General features: G+C 42.8%; 1 protein-coding gene and 21 non-coding genes across 22 annotated transcripts; 1 reads left to right on the forward strand and 21 right to left on the reverse strand.

Moving 5' to 3' along the window:
• Positions 1-2,589: 2,589 nt before the first annotated feature.
• LOC115805005 (Golgi-associated plant pathogenesis-related protein 1) lies at positions 2,590-6,050 on the forward strand (the record flags this gene model as incomplete). Its single annotated transcript, XM_030765491.1, has 4 exons — positions 2,590-2,809; positions 3,487-3,564; positions 3,941-4,143; positions 6,024-6,050. Coding segments are annotated over 4 exons (528 nt in total), but the record flags the coding sequence as incomplete, so codon positions are not given.
• An 896-nt stretch (positions 6,051-6,946) lies between these two features.
• Positions 6,947-7,087, reverse strand: LOC115806228 (U4 spliceosomal RNA). Its single transcript, XR_004025131.1, has one exon. It is a non-coding gene; the product is annotated as a U4 spliceosomal RNA (small nuclear RNA).
• Positions 7,088-7,666: 579 nt separating this feature from the next.
• Positions 7,667-7,807, reverse strand: LOC115806281 (U4 spliceosomal RNA). The gene has a single exon (XR_004025181.1). It is a non-coding gene; the product is annotated as a U4 spliceosomal RNA (small nuclear RNA).
• A 579-nt stretch (positions 7,808-8,386) lies between these two features.
• Positions 8,387-8,527, reverse strand: LOC115806240 (U4 spliceosomal RNA). The gene has a single exon (XR_004025142.1). It is a non-coding gene; the product is annotated as a U4 spliceosomal RNA (small nuclear RNA).
• A 581-nt stretch (positions 8,528-9,108) lies between these two features.
• On the reverse strand, positions 9,109-9,249 carry LOC115806249 (U4 spliceosomal RNA). The gene has a single exon (XR_004025150.1). It is a non-coding gene; the product is annotated as a U4 spliceosomal RNA (small nuclear RNA).
• Positions 9,250-9,836: 587 nt separating this feature from the next.
• LOC115806282 (U4 spliceosomal RNA) lies at positions 9,837-9,977 on the reverse strand. Its single transcript, XR_004025182.1, has one exon. It is a non-coding gene; the product is annotated as a U4 spliceosomal RNA (small nuclear RNA).
• Positions 9,978-10,568: 591 nt separating this feature from the next.
• On the reverse strand, positions 10,569-10,709 carry LOC115806250 (U4 spliceosomal RNA). The gene has a single exon (XR_004025151.1). It is a non-coding gene; the product is annotated as a U4 spliceosomal RNA (small nuclear RNA).
• A 581-nt stretch (positions 10,710-11,290) lies between these two features.
• On the reverse strand, positions 11,291-11,431 carry LOC115806292 (U4 spliceosomal RNA). The gene has a single exon (XR_004025190.1). It is a non-coding gene; the product is annotated as a U4 spliceosomal RNA (small nuclear RNA).
• Positions 11,432-12,012: 581 nt separating this feature from the next.
• On the reverse strand, positions 12,013-12,153 carry LOC115806251 (U4 spliceosomal RNA). Its single transcript, XR_004025152.1, has one exon. It is a non-coding gene; the product is annotated as a U4 spliceosomal RNA (small nuclear RNA).
• Positions 12,154-12,738: 585 nt separating this feature from the next.
• On the reverse strand, positions 12,739-12,879 carry LOC115806211 (U4 spliceosomal RNA). The gene has a single exon (XR_004025116.1). It is a non-coding gene; the product is annotated as a U4 spliceosomal RNA (small nuclear RNA).
• Positions 12,880-13,466: 587 nt separating this feature from the next.
• On the reverse strand, positions 13,467-13,607 carry LOC115806252 (U4 spliceosomal RNA). Its single transcript, XR_004025153.1, has one exon. It is a non-coding gene; the product is annotated as a U4 spliceosomal RNA (small nuclear RNA).
• A 587-nt stretch (positions 13,608-14,194) lies between these two features.
• Positions 14,195-14,335, reverse strand: LOC115806253 (U4 spliceosomal RNA). The gene has a single exon (XR_004025154.1). It is a non-coding gene; the product is annotated as a U4 spliceosomal RNA (small nuclear RNA).
• A 585-nt stretch (positions 14,336-14,920) lies between these two features.
• Positions 14,921-15,061, reverse strand: LOC115806254 (U4 spliceosomal RNA). The gene has a single exon (XR_004025155.1). It is a non-coding gene; the product is annotated as a U4 spliceosomal RNA (small nuclear RNA).
• A 585-nt stretch (positions 15,062-15,646) lies between these two features.
• LOC115806255 (U4 spliceosomal RNA) lies at positions 15,647-15,787 on the reverse strand. The gene has a single exon (XR_004025156.1). It is a non-coding gene; the product is annotated as a U4 spliceosomal RNA (small nuclear RNA).
• A 581-nt stretch (positions 15,788-16,368) lies between these two features.
• On the reverse strand, positions 16,369-16,509 carry LOC115806278 (U4 spliceosomal RNA). Its single transcript, XR_004025178.1, has one exon. It is a non-coding gene; the product is annotated as a U4 spliceosomal RNA (small nuclear RNA).
• A 585-nt stretch (positions 16,510-17,094) lies between these two features.
• LOC115806257 (U4 spliceosomal RNA) lies at positions 17,095-17,235 on the reverse strand. The gene has a single exon (XR_004025158.1). It is a non-coding gene; the product is annotated as a U4 spliceosomal RNA (small nuclear RNA).
• A 585-nt stretch (positions 17,236-17,820) lies between these two features.
• LOC115806258 (U4 spliceosomal RNA) lies at positions 17,821-17,961 on the reverse strand. The gene has a single exon (XR_004025159.1). It is a non-coding gene; the product is annotated as a U4 spliceosomal RNA (small nuclear RNA).
• A 587-nt stretch (positions 17,962-18,548) lies between these two features.
• Positions 18,549-18,689, reverse strand: LOC115806259 (U4 spliceosomal RNA). The gene has a single exon (XR_004025160.1). It is a non-coding gene; the product is annotated as a U4 spliceosomal RNA (small nuclear RNA).
• A 581-nt stretch (positions 18,690-19,270) lies between these two features.
• Positions 19,271-19,411, reverse strand: LOC115806260 (U4 spliceosomal RNA). Its single transcript, XR_004025161.1, has one exon. It is a non-coding gene; the product is annotated as a U4 spliceosomal RNA (small nuclear RNA).
• A 585-nt stretch (positions 19,412-19,996) lies between these two features.
• On the reverse strand, positions 19,997-20,137 carry LOC115806295 (U4 spliceosomal RNA). The gene has a single exon (XR_004025193.1). It is a non-coding gene; the product is annotated as a U4 spliceosomal RNA (small nuclear RNA).
• A 587-nt stretch (positions 20,138-20,724) lies between these two features.
• Positions 20,725-20,865, reverse strand: LOC115806261 (U4 spliceosomal RNA). Its single transcript, XR_004025162.1, has one exon. It is a non-coding gene; the product is annotated as a U4 spliceosomal RNA (small nuclear RNA).
• A 587-nt stretch (positions 20,866-21,452) lies between these two features.
• On the reverse strand, positions 21,453-21,593 carry LOC115806262 (U4 spliceosomal RNA). Its single transcript, XR_004025163.1, has one exon. It is a non-coding gene; the product is annotated as a U4 spliceosomal RNA (small nuclear RNA).
• Positions 21,594-21,703: the final 110 nt, after the last annotated feature.

The following is a 21,703-nucleotide window of genomic DNA, read 5'->3' on the forward strand; positions in this document are numbered from 1 at the left end:
TATCTAGACAACAACTTTCCCATAAGTTTTCAGTACACATAAGTATATGTAATTGTGTAAACTCTGCTTATTCCTAAAAATGTCCTAAAAACACAGAACAGAACACCATACGAAACAAGTCTAGACAAGAAGCTTGTTTAGCATGGTCTTAAACAAGCACAGACAACACAATTAAACATAACCCTAAGCAAATCTAACCAAGAGACACAAGATGCTAAGCAAAAGACACTTAGTTTACCAATGAATATTTCTAAAATATAAGCATTAGTGGGGATAAAAAGGTGTTTTGTTTTTTTTTTGCTGCATGATTAGATTGTTTTAAGTCAGTTTCACTGCTGGTGGTTTGAAGTGGTTGAGAGCCTTGCAGGAAAAGCAGTTATTATTGACAGTTGTAAAAGGTGGATGTACTTTAGATTATTGACAAATGATTCATTACTGGAATACCAACCATCTAAACTGGTGATCCTTGGGCTTCATGCATAGCATATACTTCTCTGAAGTTATTTTTTTAAAGGAAAAAAAAAACACAAGTTTGAAATTATAGACTGTTTAATTAGAAGCTTGCATTCCAAAGCACTAGATTCTTTAAAGGAAACTCATAAACTGTGGCTTTTGTGACTCAAGGCAAAACACCATGTATTCAAATGACACTTCTATGTACAACATGTGTTTCAAAGCAAGTACATAGTCAAGTCAGAACAGCTTGGTGGCTTATCATGCATAACAGTTCCAGGGAAAGATCTTGTGGCTTATTGTTTCCACAAAAGCTCTTAATTGCCTATTGGAGCATTGTTCTGATTCTAGTCTATGAACATTTCCATTGAAGTTGACACACAAAATAGCAAAATTGACTACCTATAGAAGTGCCCACATTTGCTTCATGATATAACTATAAATACAGCTGCATGTGAATGTAGCAGAGATAAGCCAGTCCAAGGCGATGCCATGAGTGAGCCTCTCCCCCGATCCTAAAAACGGGTGGTTTGAGTCTACTTGCACATGCAAAGTAACTTAAAGGCTACTCAGACCTAAGGCCAGGCCAAGGTCTGATGTCCTGTTGTTCCCATCGACAAAACATTGTCAAAATTTGGCACAAATCATAATCTGACTTTGATTATGAACTGCGAGCAAAAACATATATGAATGAATTTCCAAGAAAGCCAACCCTAATTTGCCTATATCAAGTTTTTATTTTTATTTTTTAGCATAAGTAGATGGATCAAAAATGTTCAAAAAATTGTCTTTTGTTTAGCAAGGAAATGGCTGGAACAGTTCACTTTGAAACTGTCCTGTATGCTGTGTGTAGGGGTGGAGAAAGAAAAGTACTCTAAGTACAGTTAAAGTGTGACTCCTGAAAAATACTCAAGTAACAGTAAAATAATCAGTCATTCACAATTTACAAAAACGTTGTCAGTTTAACTCTATTTAGAGTACTTTTTTTTTTTGCAAAAAAACTTGTGTGTACAGCAGCACTGTATTTCTAAATGAATAAATAAAGGCAAGAGTTCAGATTCTTTGAACACAAACTGTTTGCTACCCTGCAGTGTGTTTTTCAACGTTGATTATGTTACAGTTGCATTTGTTGGCTCACAATCTTCAGTCACCTCAAACTGTGCTAACATACTGCACAACTGGCCCAACATCTACCAAAATATCAATAAACTAAACTATATGCTACTCTACAGTAGTACCAGTCTGCTATTAGATGTCACAGCTTGGCTAGGGAACGACCAAAGCTGCGAGGCACCACAAGATCAAATTCTTTCTTTCTTTCTTTTCTTTTTGTTGTTTTTCAAAGAGGTGCTATTAGCCTAAAACTGGAAGAACCACTCCGCATAAAGGGACTGCATCACATGAATCTCCACCTCAGTGTAGTAAAAGGGAGGAGGAGAGAAGATGCTCATATAAATAGAACTGCTCAAGGCTGCAAAACTAACACATACTAAGAGGTGTGGAGGAGCGTGGAAGAAAGTCTACAAAGATACTGACAGACGAGAAGGTAATATGAAATAAGATAGACAGATAAGCAATTCAGAGCTAACAGGCTGCTATATATGATGGAACAAGAATATGTTAACACTGTAAAACATTTTATTTTCCATTTGTGCTAACCCATTATAGTGGAAAGTTAAAAAGCGTATGACTACCACGCTACAGGGCCTACATTAAGATATTTGTAATGCCGAAATGATGATACTGATGTAGTGAAAACTACTGCTGTAAAACTCCAGAATATCAGAGAAATTAATTCATTTTGGTTACTTTGAATGTTTTGCAGATCCTTGAAATTTGGGAGTCATGGCAGGTTGGTTCATAATATAAACAGTCCAGTATTATACCATTTTTATCACTTTTGCAAAATTAAATATATTTGATACAATAAATGTTCTCCTGTATTATTTTATTTTCAGTGGTCAATATGAACTGCTCATTCATAATGAAGAGAATGAAAACTATAATCTCAACATAAAACTTTTTGTTCAGTTGTAATTGTGATGAAAGTAATAAATGTAACAGTTAGAAAAAATCTGAATCTGTGTGATGAATGAGTAAAGTCTCATCACAACAAAAACAACAAAATAATATTGTCTCATCACAGACGCCAGCTTTAAAGAACAGTTTCTCAGTGCCCATAATGAGTATCGGAGACAGCATCAGGCACCCGCCCTGACGATGAGTGAGGACCTATGCAGCTCAGCTCAGGCTTGGGCCAATCACCTGCTGTCTACAAAAGCCCTACAGCACAGCAACACAAATAACGGAGAGAACCTTTACTATGCATGGTCCTCCGATACTAAGAATCTAACAGGTATTTAAATCTCCCGTTTTAACACATCAAGATGTGAACAGCCTAAGCAGACAAGATTTTTTGGTGGACTGTTACGTTACAAAATGAATATATGCATGTTTCAATAATGCTGTTGCTTGTGTCCTAAACCGATTACAGTGCTGGAATTATAGTTTTTTCTTTAAAGAGTCTTTTACATGACAGATATGATCTATTCTCACAAGACCGTGATAATACTGTTCCCCTTTTAATTGTGTTAGAACCTGAAAACTTTATGGGGTATGTATTCACAGCACAGGTGTAAGGTCATGTACACACACACACACACATAAATATATATATATATATATATATATATATATATATATATATATATATATATATATATGACCGGAGCATCATATGCTGACCATCAGCATCACTGTACCTCATCAGTCCCATCTTCAAACACTGGCACACCTTTGTGATTTACTACTTAAAGATTTCTACTTAGTCCTGACCTTGAACTGAATTGAAACATTTGTTATGCATGACACATTTATCAAATAGTTCACGTCATGAAAAATCTGCAGTGTTTTTCAGTAATGACGTGTCGATTGCACAAAAAAAAAAGTAGACTCCTGCACTGACAAATTATTCTAAATCAAACTAATGTATTCTTTTGTTCATTCCTTATTTTCATTGGCATGCATTTTAAGGGAAAGAAGCTGTGGACTCATGGTACAGTGAAATCAAAGACTATGACTTCAGTAACCCCAGATTTCAATCCAATACAGGTAACGCTCAGTTCAATTCAGTTTTATCTGTATGGCACTTGGATATTGTTAGGAGTGGACACTGTCATGAAGCAGCTTTACAGGATGCCAGACCTCATAATATATGACTCAAGATTAAACTGGATCCAAGCTGAATTCTTATTTTCTCAGACATTTGTGCAAGCTTGCAAATAAATATAGAAGACTAAATGCATGTAATTAGTCATGAAGAGTAGTTAGACTTACGTTCAAATAATGTTATTACTGTCAGCATATTCAATAATTACTCATCTGGTCTCGTATTTGTGAGTTCACATTATTTTGAAAACAGGCAGATTATGTGTTTTAACCAGCATTAAACAGAATGCCCATTAACTCTATACATTTTGATCTTCAGGACACTTCACCCAGGTTGTATGGAAAGCAACAACAGAGGTTGGTGTTGGCCTTGCAACAGACGGAAATACCGTTTTTGTTGTGGGCCAGTACAGCCCAGCTGGAAACATGACTAATGAGGGATACTTTGAGAGAAATGTACTGCGCAAAGGTAATCATGATAGGGAAAACATAAGGGTAGCTCAACAGAAAGAGGAAACAGTGGTAATGATCATATCTATTGTGTGGCTTTACCTGTTTAAATACTGCAGATAAAAAAACAAAACACATCTCATTGGTGTACTGATAAGAATTAGGAAAGATTCTGCTTATTGCAGGATTCTAACCACAGCTTAAAATTGTCCAACGTCATAATAATAAACATAATTAATGTCTCTTTGTTGTATCTGCATAGAATGATCTGCTGGGAATCATGCCAGGAATCATAAAAAGGAACAAGACCTAAGCAAGGAATACTTCACTGGTGGCTCTTCTGTGGGCCAGCAGAACATTTACTACAATGTTTAAATTATTCTCTATAACAGGATTCCTCAACCTGTGCAGCTCAATATGAATTTAATTACAGTTTCAATAAATAAATATTCACCTTGCTGTTTATTTGTGGCTGTACAACTAATGCTACAGTATTCAATGGTGCATCCTTTTTACTGCAAGTATACCATTACTTGTGGTCAAGCTACATGCAATTAAGGCAATATTATTTATTACATGCACATATTTTCTATGACAGGGAAGTGTTACCCAATATCTTCATTTTCAATCTGAGTCAATTTAAGTCAATTTGTACTCATGCTACGGAAATTTAGAGGAAGTCAGATTGTGCAGACAAAATATTCCATTTAGTACACTGTGTAAGTGTGTTACACTGACACCCATCTCTGACAAAATAATGTTTGAGAAGGAAATACTTAAACGTTGTATAAAATAACAAAATAACAGTAATTGGTCAAACGCATGTAAAACTTTCAATGAGAATCACAGGAAAGCTCCCTTCTTGTGTAAGGCCAAACTATGACCTACATTTTAATGCATTAAGTGAATTTTAACACTGTCTTCCTTAAATCCACTTGGCCAATATACATCTATAACGGTTCAACATTTTGCTTTTAAGGAGGGAAAAGGGTTTTTAAAATGTCTCACACCCCCTGGTGGTAGACGTAAGATATTCCAGCCCAAAGTTTAGGCAGCGAATTGAATCCAATCCTGAACCTGAATAAGTGTTACATGATTGGAATGTTGAGGAGTCTCTTAAGGATATTAAAACTTACACCATAACCTTGCCACTAGTGTTGGTATGAAAAGTTACCTCAAGACAGATTCACAAAAGTGATATGACCGACTAGGGCATAGTTTGAACACACAGGAGGGCCAGTTCAAACTGTGGAAAAAGTCTTTGATGAGATACTAAGTGTTAATATGCTATTGGTAGGTGATCATTTGGACACAGACTAAAACACCATAAATCTAAAAAATGCCAAATTTGAGTTTATCATAGCCAACTACATGAATTGCAAAGAGGGATTAATTTTCCCCTATTTTATGAAAATTGTTTGTATCCATCTTATGACTGCATGTCTGCGCGTCAGCCATTATGTTTATCGCTGAGGATGGCCACAAGATAAACATGTCCATTCTATTTGCAACAGAGGACTTTGATTTCACTCACTAGTCATTTCATTTACTGCACATTATTGAAAAGTAATCGCTATAATAAAATTCAAATACATTTTTTCAGTTTCTGATTGTTCAATGTCTCTCAGTTAAAGGGGTTCATAAAACTTAGCTTAGTTAAAAATAAAACAAAGAGAGAGAGAGAGAGAGAGAGAGAGAGAGAGAGATGAAAAGTACAGTATGAGGATGGGGAAGTATATTTCATAATTAATTATATGCCAATATTAAATCACTCTGATGCTTTGAAGGCACAATAATTGCATTGCCAATGAATATTAGATTAGAAAATACAACACTTACTCGATCTGACACAACCTCCTGTATAAATCTCGCCCGCTTCCAGTCTACTGTCCGAATACAGATACGGAGACAGATAATGATAATGATGTCTCTGTACACCTCTACTCTTGTAGGTGGATGACGCCCTTATTAGTGAGTAATCCACCTACGGACGTGTGATGGGGGATTCTTCTCTATAGTTTCGGTTTGTCGGGAGAAGTGTTGGAGCCACGTCACACCACACCACACTGTTTGCCCGATTCAGAGAGAGAGAGAGTCTGATATGCCTTTGTGTGTGGACTCTCTAGCTTTACGAACCTTAGTTTTCCATTACTCTCCCTTCATATATCTCATTTCTACAATAAATACTTTAAAATATAAAAATAGCCTTCTTGCCGTGTTTTTTTGCTGGTTGTGCCATCTCCCCTTCTTTTGTTCATGCTCCTGGACCTAGACAGGGGCTAGACAGACTTCTGTGAACCTATTAATAAGCCAACTGCTATAAAAGACATTCACCAAACCCAAGCTACTACTGATCACACAAAGAGAGTCTATTTCATAGAGCACAATTCAAACTAATGTCTTAAATTTTCCAAATCATGAAAAGGTCCTCTACAGAATCTGACCACAAAAATGCCTTTTAAAGTTTCATAAACCTGACCCGCTCATTGGGAAACCTACTGAACAGTTTCCGAACAAATTAATCATTTCATTAAGATAGATCAGTAAGAGCCTTTAATTTAAATGGATCTATACCCAATCTACAAGAATGAAAGAATGGCTGTGGAAATGATGGTGAGTGTGTGTGTGTGGGAGACGAATAAAGTACTTCTTTTCTGCTTCTTCACCGGATGACTGAGCCCATGCTCGTGACAGGCCAGTCCCATTGCCCTGGTAAATGGCACCAGACGCAGCGACACCTTCAAAACACCAAAAGCTTCTCCCCGGCCTCAGCCATAAGAAAGCCACCAAAAGTCTGACTCAGCCTAAGCATTGGTAAGCCATCGGAACAGCTTCTCACCAATTCAACCTTCTCTTTGAAACCAGGTAAACAAAGTCTCAAAAGAGACCGACAAAAATTGCCAAGACCGACTGTTTTTCAAGTCGTTCTGGCGGGGTATTGGGTAAAGTTTTCAACCAGCAATGATCGCGCCTCGGATAAACCTCATAGGCTACGATACTGCCACTGCGCAAGCATGCCTGTCGAAGCACACCCCAAGTCAACACATATGTCTGTAAGAGCATTTCATAGAGAGTAGGCAGTGCTACATCTCTCTTTAGCCAAATCATGCTCCAACACAAGAAAAGTACAAACATCTGATTATACATTTCTTCATGAATCAAGGATATCTTGAAAAACAAAAGACAACAACAACAAAAAAAGAATGTCTCAGTACAAAGTTTCATGCAATCTCTCGTCTCACGTCATTCAAAGCGGTGCACTCTGGGTAACGCAAACCGGACCTATTTGGCAATCCATAGGTACACATCGCCATTCTCACCATGGAAATGATGGTGAGTGTGTGTGTGTGGGAGACGAATAAAGTACTTCTTTTCTGCTTCTTCACCGGATGACTGAGCCCATGCTCGTGACAGGCCAGTCCCATTGCCCTGGTAAATGGCACCAGACGCAGCGACACCTTCAAAACACCAAAAGCTTCTCCCCGGCCTCAGCCACAAGAAAGCCACCAAAAGTCTGACTCAGCCTAAGCATTGGTAAGCCATCGGAACAGCTTCTCACCAATTCAACCTTCTCTTTGAAACCAGGTAAACAAAGCCTCAAAAGAGACCGACAAAAATTGCCAAGACCGACTGTTTTTCAAGTCGTTCTGGCGGGGTATTGGGTAAAGTTTTCAACCAGCAATGATCGCGCCTCGGATAAACCTCATAGGCTACGATACTGCCACTGCGCAAGCATGCCTGTCGAAGCACACCCCAAGTCAACACATATGTCTGTAAGAGCATTTCATAGAGAGTAGGCAGTGCTACATCTCTCTTTAGCCAAATCATGCTCCAACACAAGAAAAGCACAAACATCTGATTATACATTTCTTCATGAATCAGGCATATCTTGAAAAACAAAAGACAACAACAACAAAAAAAGAATGTCTCAGTACAAAGTTTCATGCAGTCTCTCGTCTCACGTCATTCAAAGCCGTGCACTCTGGGTAACGCAAACCGGACCTATTTGGCAATCCATAGGTACACATCGCCATTCTCACCATGGAAATGATGGTGAGTGTGTGTGTGTGGGAGACGAATAAAGTACTTCTTTTCTGCTTCTTCACCAGATGACTGAGCCCATTCTCGTGACAGGCCAGTCCCATTGCCCTGGTAAATGGCACCAGACGCAGCGACACCTTCAAAACACCAAAAGCTTCTCCCCGGCCTCAGCCACAAGAAAGCCACCAAAAGTCTGACTCAGCCTAAGCATTGGTAAGCCATCGGAACAGCTTCTCACCAATTCAACCTTCTCTTTGAAACCAGGTAAACAAAGTCTCAAAAGAGACCGACAAAAATTGCCAAGACCGACTGTTTTTCAAGTCGTTCTGGCGGGGTATTGGGTAAAGTTTTCAACCAGCAATGATCGCGCCTCGGATAAACCTCATAGGCTACGATACTGCCACTGCGCAAGCATGCCTGTCGAAGCACACCCCAAGTCAACACATATGTCTGTAAGAGCATTTCATAGAGAGTAGGCAGTGCTACGTCTCTCTTTAGCCAAATCATGCTCCAACACAAGAAAAGCACAAACATCTGATTATACATTTCTTCATGAATCAGGCATATCTTGAAAAACAAAAGACAACAACAACAAAAAAAGAATGTCTCAGTTCAAAGTTTCATGCAGTCTCTCGTCTCACGTCATTCAAAGCGGTGCACTCTGGGTAACGCAAACCGGACCTATTTGGCAATCCATAGGTACACATCGCCATTCTCACCATGGAAATGATGGTGAGTGTGTGTGTGTGGGAGACGAATAAAGTACTTCTTTTCTGCTTCTTCACCGGATGACTGAGCCCATGCTCGTGACAGGCCCGTCCCATTGCCCTGGAAAATGGCACCAGACGCAGCGACACCTTCAAAACACCAAAAGCTTCTCCCCGGCCTCAGCCACAAGAAAAAGCCACCAAAAGTCTGACTCAGCCTAAGCATTGGTAAGCCGTCGGGACAGCCTCTCACCAATTCAACCTTCTCTTTGATACCAGGTAAACAAAGTCTCAAAAGAGACCGACAAAAATTGCCAAGACCGACTGTTTTTCAAGTCGTTCTGGCGGGGTATTGGGTAAAGTTTTCAACCAGCAATGATCGCGCCTCGGATAAACCTCATAGGCTACGATACTGCCACTGCGCAAGCATGCCTGTCGAAGCACACCCCAAGTCAACACATATGTCTGTAAGAGCATTTCATAGAGAGTAGGCAGTGCTACGTCTCTCTTTAGCCAAATCATGCTCCAACACAAGAAAAGCACAAACATCTGATTATACATTTCTTCATGAATCAGGGATATCTTGAAAAACAAAAGACAACAACAACAACAACAAAAAAAGAATGTCTCAGTACAAAGTTTCATGCAGTCTCTCGTCTCACGTCATTCAAAGCCGTGCACTCTGGGTAACGCAAACCGGACCTATTTGGCAATCCATAGGTACACATCGCCATTCTCACCATGGAAATGATGGTGAGTGTGTGTGTGTGGGAGACGAATAAAGTACTTCTTTTCTGCTTCTTCACCGGATGACTGAGCCCATGCTCGTGACAGGCCAGTCCCATTGCCCTGGTAAATGGCACCAGACGCAGCCACACCTTCAAAACACCAAAAGCTTCTCCCCGGCCTCAGCCACAAGAAAAAGCCACCAAAAGTCTGACTCAGCCTAAGCATTGGTAAGCCATCGGAACAGCCTCTCACCAATTCAACCTTCTCTTTGATACCAGGTAAACAAAGTCTCAAAAGAGACTGACAAAAATTGCCAAGACCGACTGTTTTTCAAGTCGTTCTGGTGGGGTATTGGGTAAAGTTTTCAACCAGCAATGATCGCGCCTCGGATAAACCTCATAGGCTACGATACTGCCACTGCGCAAGCATGCCTGTCGAAGCACACCCCAAGTCAACACATATGTCTGTAAGAGCATTTCATAGAGAGTAGGCAGTGCTACGTCTCTCTTTAGCCAAATCATGCTCCAACACAAGAAAAGCACAAACATCTGATTATACATTTCTTCATGAATCAGGCATATCTTGAAAAAAAAAAAAACAACAACAACAACAACAACAAAAAAAGAATGTCTCAGTACAAAGTTTCATGCAGTCTCTCGTCTCACGTCATTCAAAGCGGTGCACTCTGGGTAACGCAAACCGGACCTATTTGGCAATCCATAGGTACACATCGCCATTCTCACCATGGAAATGATGGTGAGTGTATGTGTGTGGGAGACGAATAAAGTACTTCTTTTCTGCTTCTTCACCGGATGACTGAGCCCATGCTCGTGACAGGCCCGTCCCATTGCCCTGGTAAATGGCACCAGACGCAGCGACACCTTCAAAACACCAAAAGCTTCTCCCCGGCCTCAGCCACAAGAAAAAGCCACCAAAAGTCTGACTCAGCCTAAGCATTGGTAAGCCATCGGAACAGCCTCTCACCAATTCAACCTTCTCTTTGATACCAGGTAAACAAAGTCTCAAAAGAGACCGACAAAAATTGCCAAGACCGACTGTTTTTCAAGTCGTTCTGGCGGGGTATTGGGTAAAGTTTTCAACCAGCAATGATCGCGCCTCGGATAAACCTCATAGGCTACGATACTGCCACTGCGCAAGCATGCCTGTCGAAGCACACCCCAAGTCAACACATATGTCTGTAAGAGCATTTCATAGAGAGTAGGCAGTGCTACGTCTCTCTTTAGCCAAATCATGCTCCAACACAAGAAAAGCACAAACATCTGATTATACATTTCTTCATGAATCAGGCATATCTTGAAAAACAAAAGACAACAACAACAAAAAAAGAATGTCTCAGTACAAAGTTTCATGCAGTCTCTCGTCTCACGTCATTCAAAGCGGTGCACTCTGGGTAACGCAAACCGGACCTATTTGGCAATCCATAGGTACACATCGCCATTCTCACCATGGAAATGATGGTGAGTGTGTGTGTGTGGGAGACGAATAAAGTACTTCTTTTCTGCTTCTTCACCGGATGACTGAGCCCATGCTCGTGACAGGCCCGTCCCATTGCCCTGGTAAATGGCACCAGACGCAGCGACACCTTCAAAACACCAAAAGCTTCTCCCCGGCCTCAGCCACAAGAAAAAGCCACCAAAAGTCTGACTCAGCCTAAGCATTGGTAAGCCATCGGAACAGCTTCTCACCAATTCAACCTTCTCTTTGATACCAGGTAAACAAAGTCTCAAAAGAGACCGACAAAAATTGCCAAGACCGACTGTTTTTCAAGTCGTTCTGGTGGGGTATTGGGTAAAGTTTTCAACCAGCAATGATCGCGCCTCGGATAAACCTCATAGGCTACGATACTGCCACTGCGCAAGCATGCCTGTCGAAGCACACCCCAAGTCAACACATATGTCTGTAAGAGCATTTCATAGAGAGTAGGCAGTGCTACGTCTCTCTTTAGCCAAATCATGCTCCAACACAAGAAAAGCACAAACATCTGATTATACATTTCTTCATGAATCAGGCATATCTTGAAAAACAAAAGACAACAACAACAAAAAAAGAATGTCTCAGTACAAAGTTTCATGCAGTCTCTCGTCTCACGTCATTCAAAGCGGTGCACTCTGGGTAACGCAAACCGGACCTATTTGGCAATCCATAGGTACACATCGCCATTCTCACCATGGAAATGATGGTGAGTGTGTGTGTGTGGGAGACGAATAAAGTACTTCTTTTCTGCTTCTTCACCGGATGACTGAGCCCATGCTCGTGACAGGCCCGTCCCATTGCCCTGGTAAATGGCACCAGACGCAGCGACACCTTCAAAACACCAAAAGCTTCTCCCCGGCCTCAGCCACAAGAAAAAGCCACCAAAAGTCTGACTCAGCCTAAGCATTGGTAAGCCATCGGAACAGCCTCTCACCAATTCAACCTTCTCTTTGATACCAGGTAAACAAAGTCTCAAAAGAGACCGACAAAAATTGCCAAGACCGACTGTTTTTCAAGTCGTTCTGGCGGGGTATTGGGTAAAGTTTTCAACCAGCAATGATCGCGCCTCGGATAAACCTCATAGGCTACGATACTGCCACTGCGCAAGCATGCCTGTCGAAGCACACCCCAAGTCAACACATATGTCTGTAAGAGCATTTCATAGAGAGTAGGCAGTGCTACGTCTCTCTTTAGCCAAATCATGCTCCAACACAAGAAAAGCACAAACATCTGATTATACATTTCTTCATGAATCAGGGATATCTTGAAAAACAAAAGACAACAACAACAACAACAAAAAAAGAATGTCTCAGTACAAAGTTTCATGCAGTCTCTCGTCTCACGTCATTCAAAGCCGTGCACTCTGGGTAACGCAAACCGGACCTATTTGGCAATCCATAGGTACACATCGCCATTCTCACCATGGAAATGATGGTGAGTGTGTGTGTGTGGGAGACGAATAAAGTACTTCTTTTCTGCTTCTTCACCGGATGACTGAGCCCATTCTCGTGACAGGCCAGTCCCATTGCCCTGGTAAATGGCACCAGACGCAGCGACACCTTCAAAACACCAAAAGCTTCTCCCCGGCCTCAGCCACAAGAAAGCCACCAAAAGTCTGACTCAGCCTAAGCATTGGTAAGCCATCGGAACAGCTTCTCACCAATTCAACCTTCTCTTTGAAACCAGGTAAACAAAGTCTCAAAAGAGACCGACAAAAATTGCCAAGACCGACTGTTTTTCAAGTCGTTCTGGCAGGGTATTGGGTAAAGTTTTCAACCAGCAATGATCGCGCCTCGGATAAATCTCATAGGCTACGATACTGCCACTGCGCAAGCATGCCTGTCGAAGCACACCCCAAGTCAACACATATGTCTGTAAGAGCATTTCATAGAGAGTAGGCAGTGCTACGTCTCTCTTTAGCCAAATCATGCTCCAACACAAGAAAAGCACAAACATCTGATTATACATTTCTTCATGAATCAGGCATATCTTGAAAAACAAAAGACAACAACAACAACAACAAAAAAAGAATGTCTCAGTACAAAGTTTCATGCAGTCTCTCGTCTCACGTCATTCAAAGCCGTGCACTCTGGGTAACGCAAACCGGACCTATTTGGCAATCCATAGGTACACATCGCCGTTCTCACCATGGAAATGATGGTGAGTGTGTGTGTGTGGGAGACGAATAAAGTACTTCTTTTCTGCTTCTTCACCGGATGACTGAGCCCATGCTCGTGACAGGCCCGTCCCATTGCCCTGGTAAATGGCACCAGACGCAGCGACACCTTCAAAACACCAAAAGCTTCTCCCCGGCCTCAGCCACAAGAAAAAGCCACCAAAAGTCTGACTCAGCCTAAGCATTGGTAAGCCATCGGAACAGCCTCTCACCAATTCAACCTTCTCTTTGAAACCAGGTAAACAAAGTCTCAAAAGAGACCGACAAAAATTGCCAAGACCGACTGTTTTTCAAGTCGTTCTGGCGGGGTATTGGGTAAAGTTTTCAACCAGCAATGATCGCGCCTCGGATAAACCTCATAGGCTACGATACTGCCACTGCGCAAGCATGCCTGTCGAAGCACACCCCAAGTCAACACATATGTCTGTAAGAGCATTTCATAGAGAGTAGGCAGTGCTACGTCTCTCTTTAGCCAAATCATGCTCCAACACAAGAAAAGCACAAACATCTGATTATACATTTCTTCATGAATCAGGGATATCTTGAAAAACAAAAGACAACAACAACAACAACAAAAAAAGAATGTCTCAGTACAAAGTTTCATGCAGTCTCTCGTCTCACGTCATTCAAAGCCGTGCACTCTGGGTAACGCAAACCGGACCTATTTGGCAATCCATAGGTACACATCGCCATTCTCACCATGGAAATGATGGTGAGTGTGTGTGTGTGGGAGACGAATAAAGTACTTCTTTTCTGCTTCTTCACCGGATGACTGAGCCCATGCTCGTGACAGGCCAGTCCCATTGCCCTGGTAAATGGCACCAGACGCAGCGACACCTTCAAAACACCAAAAGCTTCTCCCCGGCCTCAGCCACAAGAAAAAGCCACCAAAAGTCTGACTCAGCCTAAGCATTGGTAAGCCATCGGAACAGCCTCTCACCAATTCAACCTTCTCTTTGATACCAGGTAAACAAAGTCTCAAAAGAGACCGACAAAAATTGCCAAGACCGACTGTTTTTCAAGTCGTTCTGGCGGGGTATTGGGTAAAGTTTTCAACCAGCAATGATCGCGCCTCGGATAAACCTCATAGGCTACGATACTGCCACTGCGCAAGCATGCCTGTCGAAGCACACCCCAAGTCAACACATATGTCTGTAAGAGCATTTCATAGAGAGTAGGCAGTGCTACGTCTCTCTTTAGCCAAATCATGCTCCAACACAAGAAAAGCACAAACATCTGATTATACATTTCTTCATGAATCAGGCATATCTTGAAAAACAAAAGACAACAACAACAACAACAAAAAAAGAATGTCTCAGTACAAAGTTTCATGCAGTCTCTCGTCTCACGTCATTCAAAGCCGTGCACTCTGGGTAACGCAAACCGGACCTATTTGGCAATCCATAGGTACACATCGCCATTCTCACCATGGAAATGATGGTGGGTGTGTGTGTGTGGGAGACGAATAAAGTACTTCTTTTCTGCTTCTTCACCGGATGACTGAGCCCATGCTCGTGACAGGCCAGTCCCATTGCCCTGGTAAATGGCACCAGACGCAGCGACACCTTCAAAACACCAAAAGCTTCTCCCCGGCCTCAGCCACAAGAAAGCCACCAAAAGTCTGACTCAGCCTAAGCATTGGTAAGCCATCGGAACAGCTTCTCACCAATTCAACCTTCTCTTTGAAACCAGGTAAACAAAGTCTCAAAAGAGACCGACAAAAATTGCCAAGACCGACTGTTTTTCAAGTCGTTCTGGCGGGGTATTGGGTAAAGTTTTCAACCAGCAATGATCGCGCCTCGGATAAACCTCATAGGCTACGATACTGCCACTGCGCAAGCATGCCTGTCAAAGCACACCCCAAGTCAACACATATGTCTGTAAGAGCATTTCATAGAGAGTAGGCAGTGCTACGTCTCTCTTTAGCCAAATCATGCTCCAACACAAGAAAAGCACAAACATCTGATTATACATTTCTTCATGAATCAGGCATATCTTGAAAAACAAAAGACAACAACAACAACAACAAAAAAAGAATGTCTCAGTACAAAGTTTCATGCAGTCTCTCGTCTCACGTCATTCAAAGCCGTGCACTCTGGGTAACGCAAACCGGACCTATTTGGCAATCCATAGGTACACATCGCCATTCTCACCATGGAAATGATGGTGAGTGTGTGTGTGTGGGAGACGAATAAAGTACTTCTTTTCTGCTTCTTCACCGGATGACTGAGCCCATGCTCGTGACAGGCCAGTCCCATTGCCCTGGTAAATGGCACCAGACGCAGCGACACCTTCAAAACACCAAAAGCTTCTCCCCGGCCTCAGCCACAAGAAAGCCACCAAAAGTCTGACTCAGCCTAAGCATTGGTAAGCCATCGGAACAGCTTCTCACCAATTCAACCTTCTCTTTGAAACCAGGTAAACAAAGTCTCAAAAGAGACCGACAAAAATTGCCAAGACCGACTGTTTTTCAAGTCGTTCTGGCGGGGTATTGGGTAAAGTTTTCAACCAGCAATGATCGCGCCTCGGATAAACCTCATAGGCTACGATACTGCCACTGCGCAAGCATGCCTGTCGAAGCACACCCCAAGTCAACACATATGTCTGTAAGAGCATTTCATAGAGAGTAGGCAGTGCTACGTCTCTCTTTAGCCAAATCATGCTCCAACACAAGAAAAGCACAAACATCTGATTATACATTTCTTCATGAATCAGGCATATCTTGAAAAACAAAAGACAACAACAACAAAAAAAGAATGTCTCAGTACAAAGTTTCATGCAGTCTCTCGTCTCACGTCATTCAAAGCGGTGCACTCTGGGTAACGCAAACCGGACCTATTTGGCAATCCATAGGTACACATCGCCATTCTCACCATGGAAATGATGGTGAGTGTGTGTGTGTGGGAGACGAATAAAGTACTTCTTTTCTGCTTCTTCACCGGATGACTGAGCCCATGCTCGTGACAGGCCAGTCCCATTGCCCTGGTAAATGGCACCAGACGCAGCGACACCTTCAAAACACCAAAAGCTTCTCCCCGGCCTCAGCCACAAGAAAAAGCCACCAAAAGTCTGACTCAGCCTAAGCATTGGTAAGCCATCGGAACAGCTTCTCACCAATTCAACCTTCTCTTTGAAACCAGGTAAACAAAGTCTCAAAAGAGACCGACAAAAATTGCCAAGACCAACTGTTTTTCAAGTCGTTCTGGCGGGGTATTGGGTAAAGTTTTCAACCAGCAATGATCGCGCCTCGGATAAACCTCATAGGCTACGATACTGCCACTGCGCAAGCATGCCTGTCGAAGCACACCCCAAGTCAACACATATGTCTGTAAGAGCATTTCATAGAGAGTAGGCAGTGCTACGTCTCTCTTTAGCCAAATCATGCTCCAACACAAGAAAAGCACAAACATCTGATTATACATTTCTTCATGAATCAGGCATATCTTGAAAAACAAAAGACAACAACAACAACAACAAAAAAAGAATGTATCAGTACAAAGTTTCATGCAGTCTCTCGTCTCACGTCATTCAAAGCCGTGCACTCTGGGTAACGCAAACCGGACCTATTTGGCAATCCATAGGTACACATCGCCATTCTCACCATGGAAATGATGGTGAGTGTGTGTGTGTGGGAGACGAATAAAGTACTTCTTTTCTGCTTCTTCACCGGATGACTGAGCCCATGCTCGTGACAGGCCAGTCCCATTGCCCTGGTAAATGGCACCAGACGCAGCGACACCTTCAAAACACCAAAAGCTTCTCCCCGGCCTCAGCCACAAGAAAGCCACCAAAAGTCTGACTCAGCCTAAGCATTGGTAAGCCATCGGAACAGCTTCTCACCAATTCAACCTTCTCTTTGATACCAGGTAAACAAAGTCTCAAAAGAGACCGACAAAAATTGCCAAGACCGACTGTTTTTCAAGTCGTTCTGGCGGGGTATTGGGTAAAGTTTTCAACCAGCAATGATCGCGCCTCGGATAAACCTCATAGGCTACGATACTGCCACTGCGCAAGCATGCCTGTCGAAGCACACCCCAAGTCAACACATATGTCTGTAAGAGCATTTCATAGAGAGTAGGCAGTGCTACGTCTCTCTTTAGCCAAATCATGCTCCAACACAAGAAAAGCACAAACATCTGATTATACATTTCTTCATGAATCAGGCATATCTTGAAAAACAAAAGACAACAACAACAACAACAAAAAAAGAATGTATCAGTACAAAGTTTCATGCAGTCTCTCGTCTCACGTCATTCAAAGCCGTGCACTCTGGGTAACGCAAACCGGACCTATTTGGCAATCCATAGGTACACATCGCCATTCTCACCATGGAAATGATGGTGAGTGTGTGTGTGTGGGAGACGAATAAAGTACTTCTTTTCTGCTTCTTCACCGGATGACTGAGCCCATGCTCGTGACAGGCCAGTCCCATTGCCCTGGTAAATGGCACCAGACGCAGCCACACCTTCAAAACACCAAAAGCTTCTCCCCGGCCTCAGCCACAAGAAAGCCACCAAAAGTCTGACTCAGCCTAAGCATTGGTAAGCCATCGGAACAGCTTCTCACCAATTCAACCTTCTCTTTGAAACCAGGTAAACAAAGTCTCAAAAGAGACCGACAAAAATTGCCAAGACCGACTGTTTTTCAAGTCGTTCTGGCGGGGTATTGGGTAAAGTTTTCAACCAGCAATGATCGCGCCTCGGATAAACCTCATAGGCTACGATACTGCCACTGCGCAAGCATGCCTGTCGAAGCACACCCCAAGTCAACACATATGTCTGTAAGAGCATTTCATAGAGAGTAGGCAGTGCTACGTCTCTCTTTAGCCAAATCATGCTCCAACACAAGAAAAGCACAAACATCTGATTATACATTTCTTCATGAATCAGGCATATCTTGAAAAACAAAAAACAACAACAACAACAAAAAAAAAAGAATGTCTCAGTACAAAGTTTCATGCAGTCTCTCGTCTCACGTCATTCAAAGCGGTGCACTCTGGGTAACGCAAACCGGACCTATTTGGCAATCCATAGGTACACATCGCCATTCTCACCATGGAAATGATGGTGAGTGTGTGTGTGTGGGAGACGAATAAAGTACTTCTTTTCTGCTTCTTCACCGGATGACTGAGCCCATGCTCGTGACAGGCCAGTCCCATTGCCCTGGTAAATGGCACCAGACGCAGCGACACCTTCAAAACACCAAAAGCTTCTCCCCGGCCTCAGCCACAAGAAAAAGCCACCAAAAGTCTGACTCAGCCTAAGCATTGATAAGCCATCGGAACAGCTTCTCACCAATTCAACCTTCTCTTTGATACCAGGTAAACAAAGTCTCAAAAGAGACCGACAAAAATTGCCAAGACCGACTGTTTTTCAAGTCGTTCTGGCGGGGTATTGGGTAAAGTTTTCAACCAGCAATGATCGCGCCTCGGATAAACCTCATAGGCTACGATACTGCCACTGCGCAAGCATGCCTGTCGAAGCACACCCCAAGTCAACACATAGGTCTGTAAGAGCATTTCATAGAGAGTAGGCAGTGCTACGTCTCTCTTTAGCCAAATCATGCTCCAACACAAGAAAAGCACAAACATCTGATTATACATTTCTTCATGAATCAGGCATATCTTGAAAAACAAAAAACAACAACAAAAAAAAAAGAATGTCTCAGTACAAAGTTTCATGCAGTCTCTCGTCTCACGTCATTCAAAGCGGTGCACTCTGGGTAACGCAAACCGGACCTATTTGGCAATCCATAGGTACACATCGCCATTCTCACCATGGAAATGATGGTGAGTGTGTGTGTGTGGGAGACGAATAAAGTACTTCTTTTCTGCTTCTTCACCGGATGACTGAGCCCATGCTCGTGACAGGCCAGTCCCATTGCCCTGGTAAATGGCACCAGACGCAGCGACACCTTCAAAACACCAAAAGCTTCTCCCCGGCCTCAGCCACAAGAAAAAGCCACCAAAAGTCTGACTCAGCCTAAGCATTGATAAGCCATCGGAACAGCTTCTCAACAATTCAACCTTCTCTTTGATACCAGGTAAACAAAGTCTCAAAAGAGACCGACAAAAATTGCCAAGACCGACTGTTTTTCAAGTCGTTCTGGCGGGGTATTGGGTAAAGTTTTCAACCAGCAATGATCGCGCCTCGGATAAACCTCATAGGCTACGATACTGCCACTGCGCAAGCATGCCTGTCGAAGCACACCCCAAGTCAACACATAGGTCTGTAAGAGCATTTCATAGAGAGTAGGCAGTGCTACGTCTCTCTTTAGCCAAATCATGCTCCAACACAAGAAAAGCACAAACATCTGATTATACATTTCTTCATGAATCAGGCATATCTTGAAAAACAAAAGACAACAACAACAACAACAAAAAAAGAATGTCTCAGTACAAAGTTTCATGCAGTCTCTCGTCTCACGTCATTCAAAGCGGTGCACTCTGGGTAACGCAAACCGGACCTATTTGGCAATCCATAGGTACACATCGCCATTCTCACCATGGAAATGATGGTGAGTGTGTGTGTGTGGGAGACGAATAAAGTACTTCTTTTCTGCTTCTTCACCGGATGACTGAGCCCATGCTCGTGACAGGCCAGTCCCATTGCCCTGGTAAATGGCACCAGACGCAGCGACACCTTCAAAACACCAAAAGCTTCTCCCCGGCCTCAGCCACAAGAAAGCCACCAAAAGTCTGACTCAGCCTAAGCATTGGTAAGCCATCGGAACAGCTTCTCACCAATTCAACCTTCTCTTTGATACCAGGTAAACAAAGCCTCGAAAGAGACCGACAAAAATTGCCAAGACCGACTGTTTTTCAAGTCGTTCTGGCAGGGTATTGGGTAAAGTTTTCAACCAGCAATGATCGCGCCTCGGATAAACCTCATAGGCTACGATACTGCCACTGCGCAAGCATGCCTGTCGAAGCACACCCCAAGTCAACACATATGTCTGTAAGAGCACTTCATAGAGAGTAGGCAGTGCTACGTCTCTCTTTAGCCAAATCATGCTCCAACACAAGAAAAGCACAAACATCTGATTATACATTTCTTCATGAATCAGGCATATCTTGAAAAACAAAAAACAACAACAACAACAACAAAAAAAGAATGTCTCAGTACAAAGTTTCATGCAGTCTCTCGTCTCACGTCATTCAAAGCGGTGCACTCTGGGTAACGCAAACCGGACCTATTTGGCAATCCATAGGTACACATCGCCATTCTCACCATGGAAATGATGGTGAGTGTGTGTGTGTGGGAGACGAATAAAGTACTTCTTTTCTGCTTCTTCACCGGATGACTGAGCCCATGCTCGTGACAGGCCCGTCCCATTGCCCTGGTAAATGGCACCAGACGCAGCGACACCTTCAAAACACCAAAAGCTTCTCCCCGGCCTCAGCCACAAGAAAAAGCCACCAAAAGTCTGACTCAGCCTAAGCATTGGTAAGCCATCGGAACAGCTTCTCACCAATTCAACCTTCTCTTTGAAACCAGGTAAACAAAGTCTCAAAAGAGACCGACAAAAATTGCCAAGACCGACTGTTTTTCAAGTCGTTCTGGCGGGGTATTGGGTAAAGTTTTCAACCAGCAATGATCGCGCCTCGGATAAACCTCATAGGCTACGATACTGCCACTGCGCAAGCATGCCTGTCGAAGCACACCCCAAGTCAACACATATGTCTGTAAGAGCATTTCATAGAGAGTAGGCAGTGCTACGTCTCTCTTTAGCCAAATCATGCTCCAACACAAGAAAAGCACAAACATCTGATTATACATTTCTTCATGAATCAGGCATATCTTGAAAAACAAAAGACAACAACAACAACAACAAAAAAAGAATGTCTCAGTACAAAGTTTCATGCAGTCTCTCGTCTCACGTCATTCAAAGCGGTGCACTCTGGGTAACGCAAACCGGACCTATTTGGCAATCCATAGGTACACATCGCCATTCTCACCATGGAAATGATGGTGAGTGTGTGTGTGTGGGAGACGAATAAAGTACTTCTTTTCTGCTTCTTCACCGGATGACTGAGCCCATGCTCGTGACAGGCCAGTCCCATTGCCCTGGTAAATGGCACCAGACGCAGCGACACCTTCAAAACACCAAAAGCTTCTCCCCGGCCTCAGCCACAAGAAAAAGCCACCAAAAGTCTGACTCAGCCTAAGCATTGGTAAGCCATCGGAACAGCTTCTCACCAATTCAACCTTCTCTTTGAAACCAGGTAAACAAAGTCTCAAAAGAGACCGACAAAAATTGCCAAGACCGACTGTTTTTCAAGTCGTTCTGGCGGGGTATTGGGTAAAGTTTTCAACCAGCAATGATCGCGCCTCGGATAAACCTCATAGGCTACGATACTGCCACTGCGCAAGCATGCCTGTCGAAGCACACCCCAAGTCAACACATATGTCTGTAAGAGCATTTCATAGAGAGTAGGCAGTGCTACGTCTCTCTTTAGCCAAATCATGCTCCAACACAAGAAAAG

The sequence above is a fragment of the Chanos chanos genome, chromosome 2 (assembly GCF_902362185.1).
Source record: "Chanos chanos chromosome 2, fChaCha1.1, whole genome shotgun sequence".
Taxonomy (NCBI): domain Eukaryota; kingdom Metazoa; phylum Chordata; class Actinopteri; order Gonorynchiformes; family Chanidae; genus Chanos; species Chanos chanos.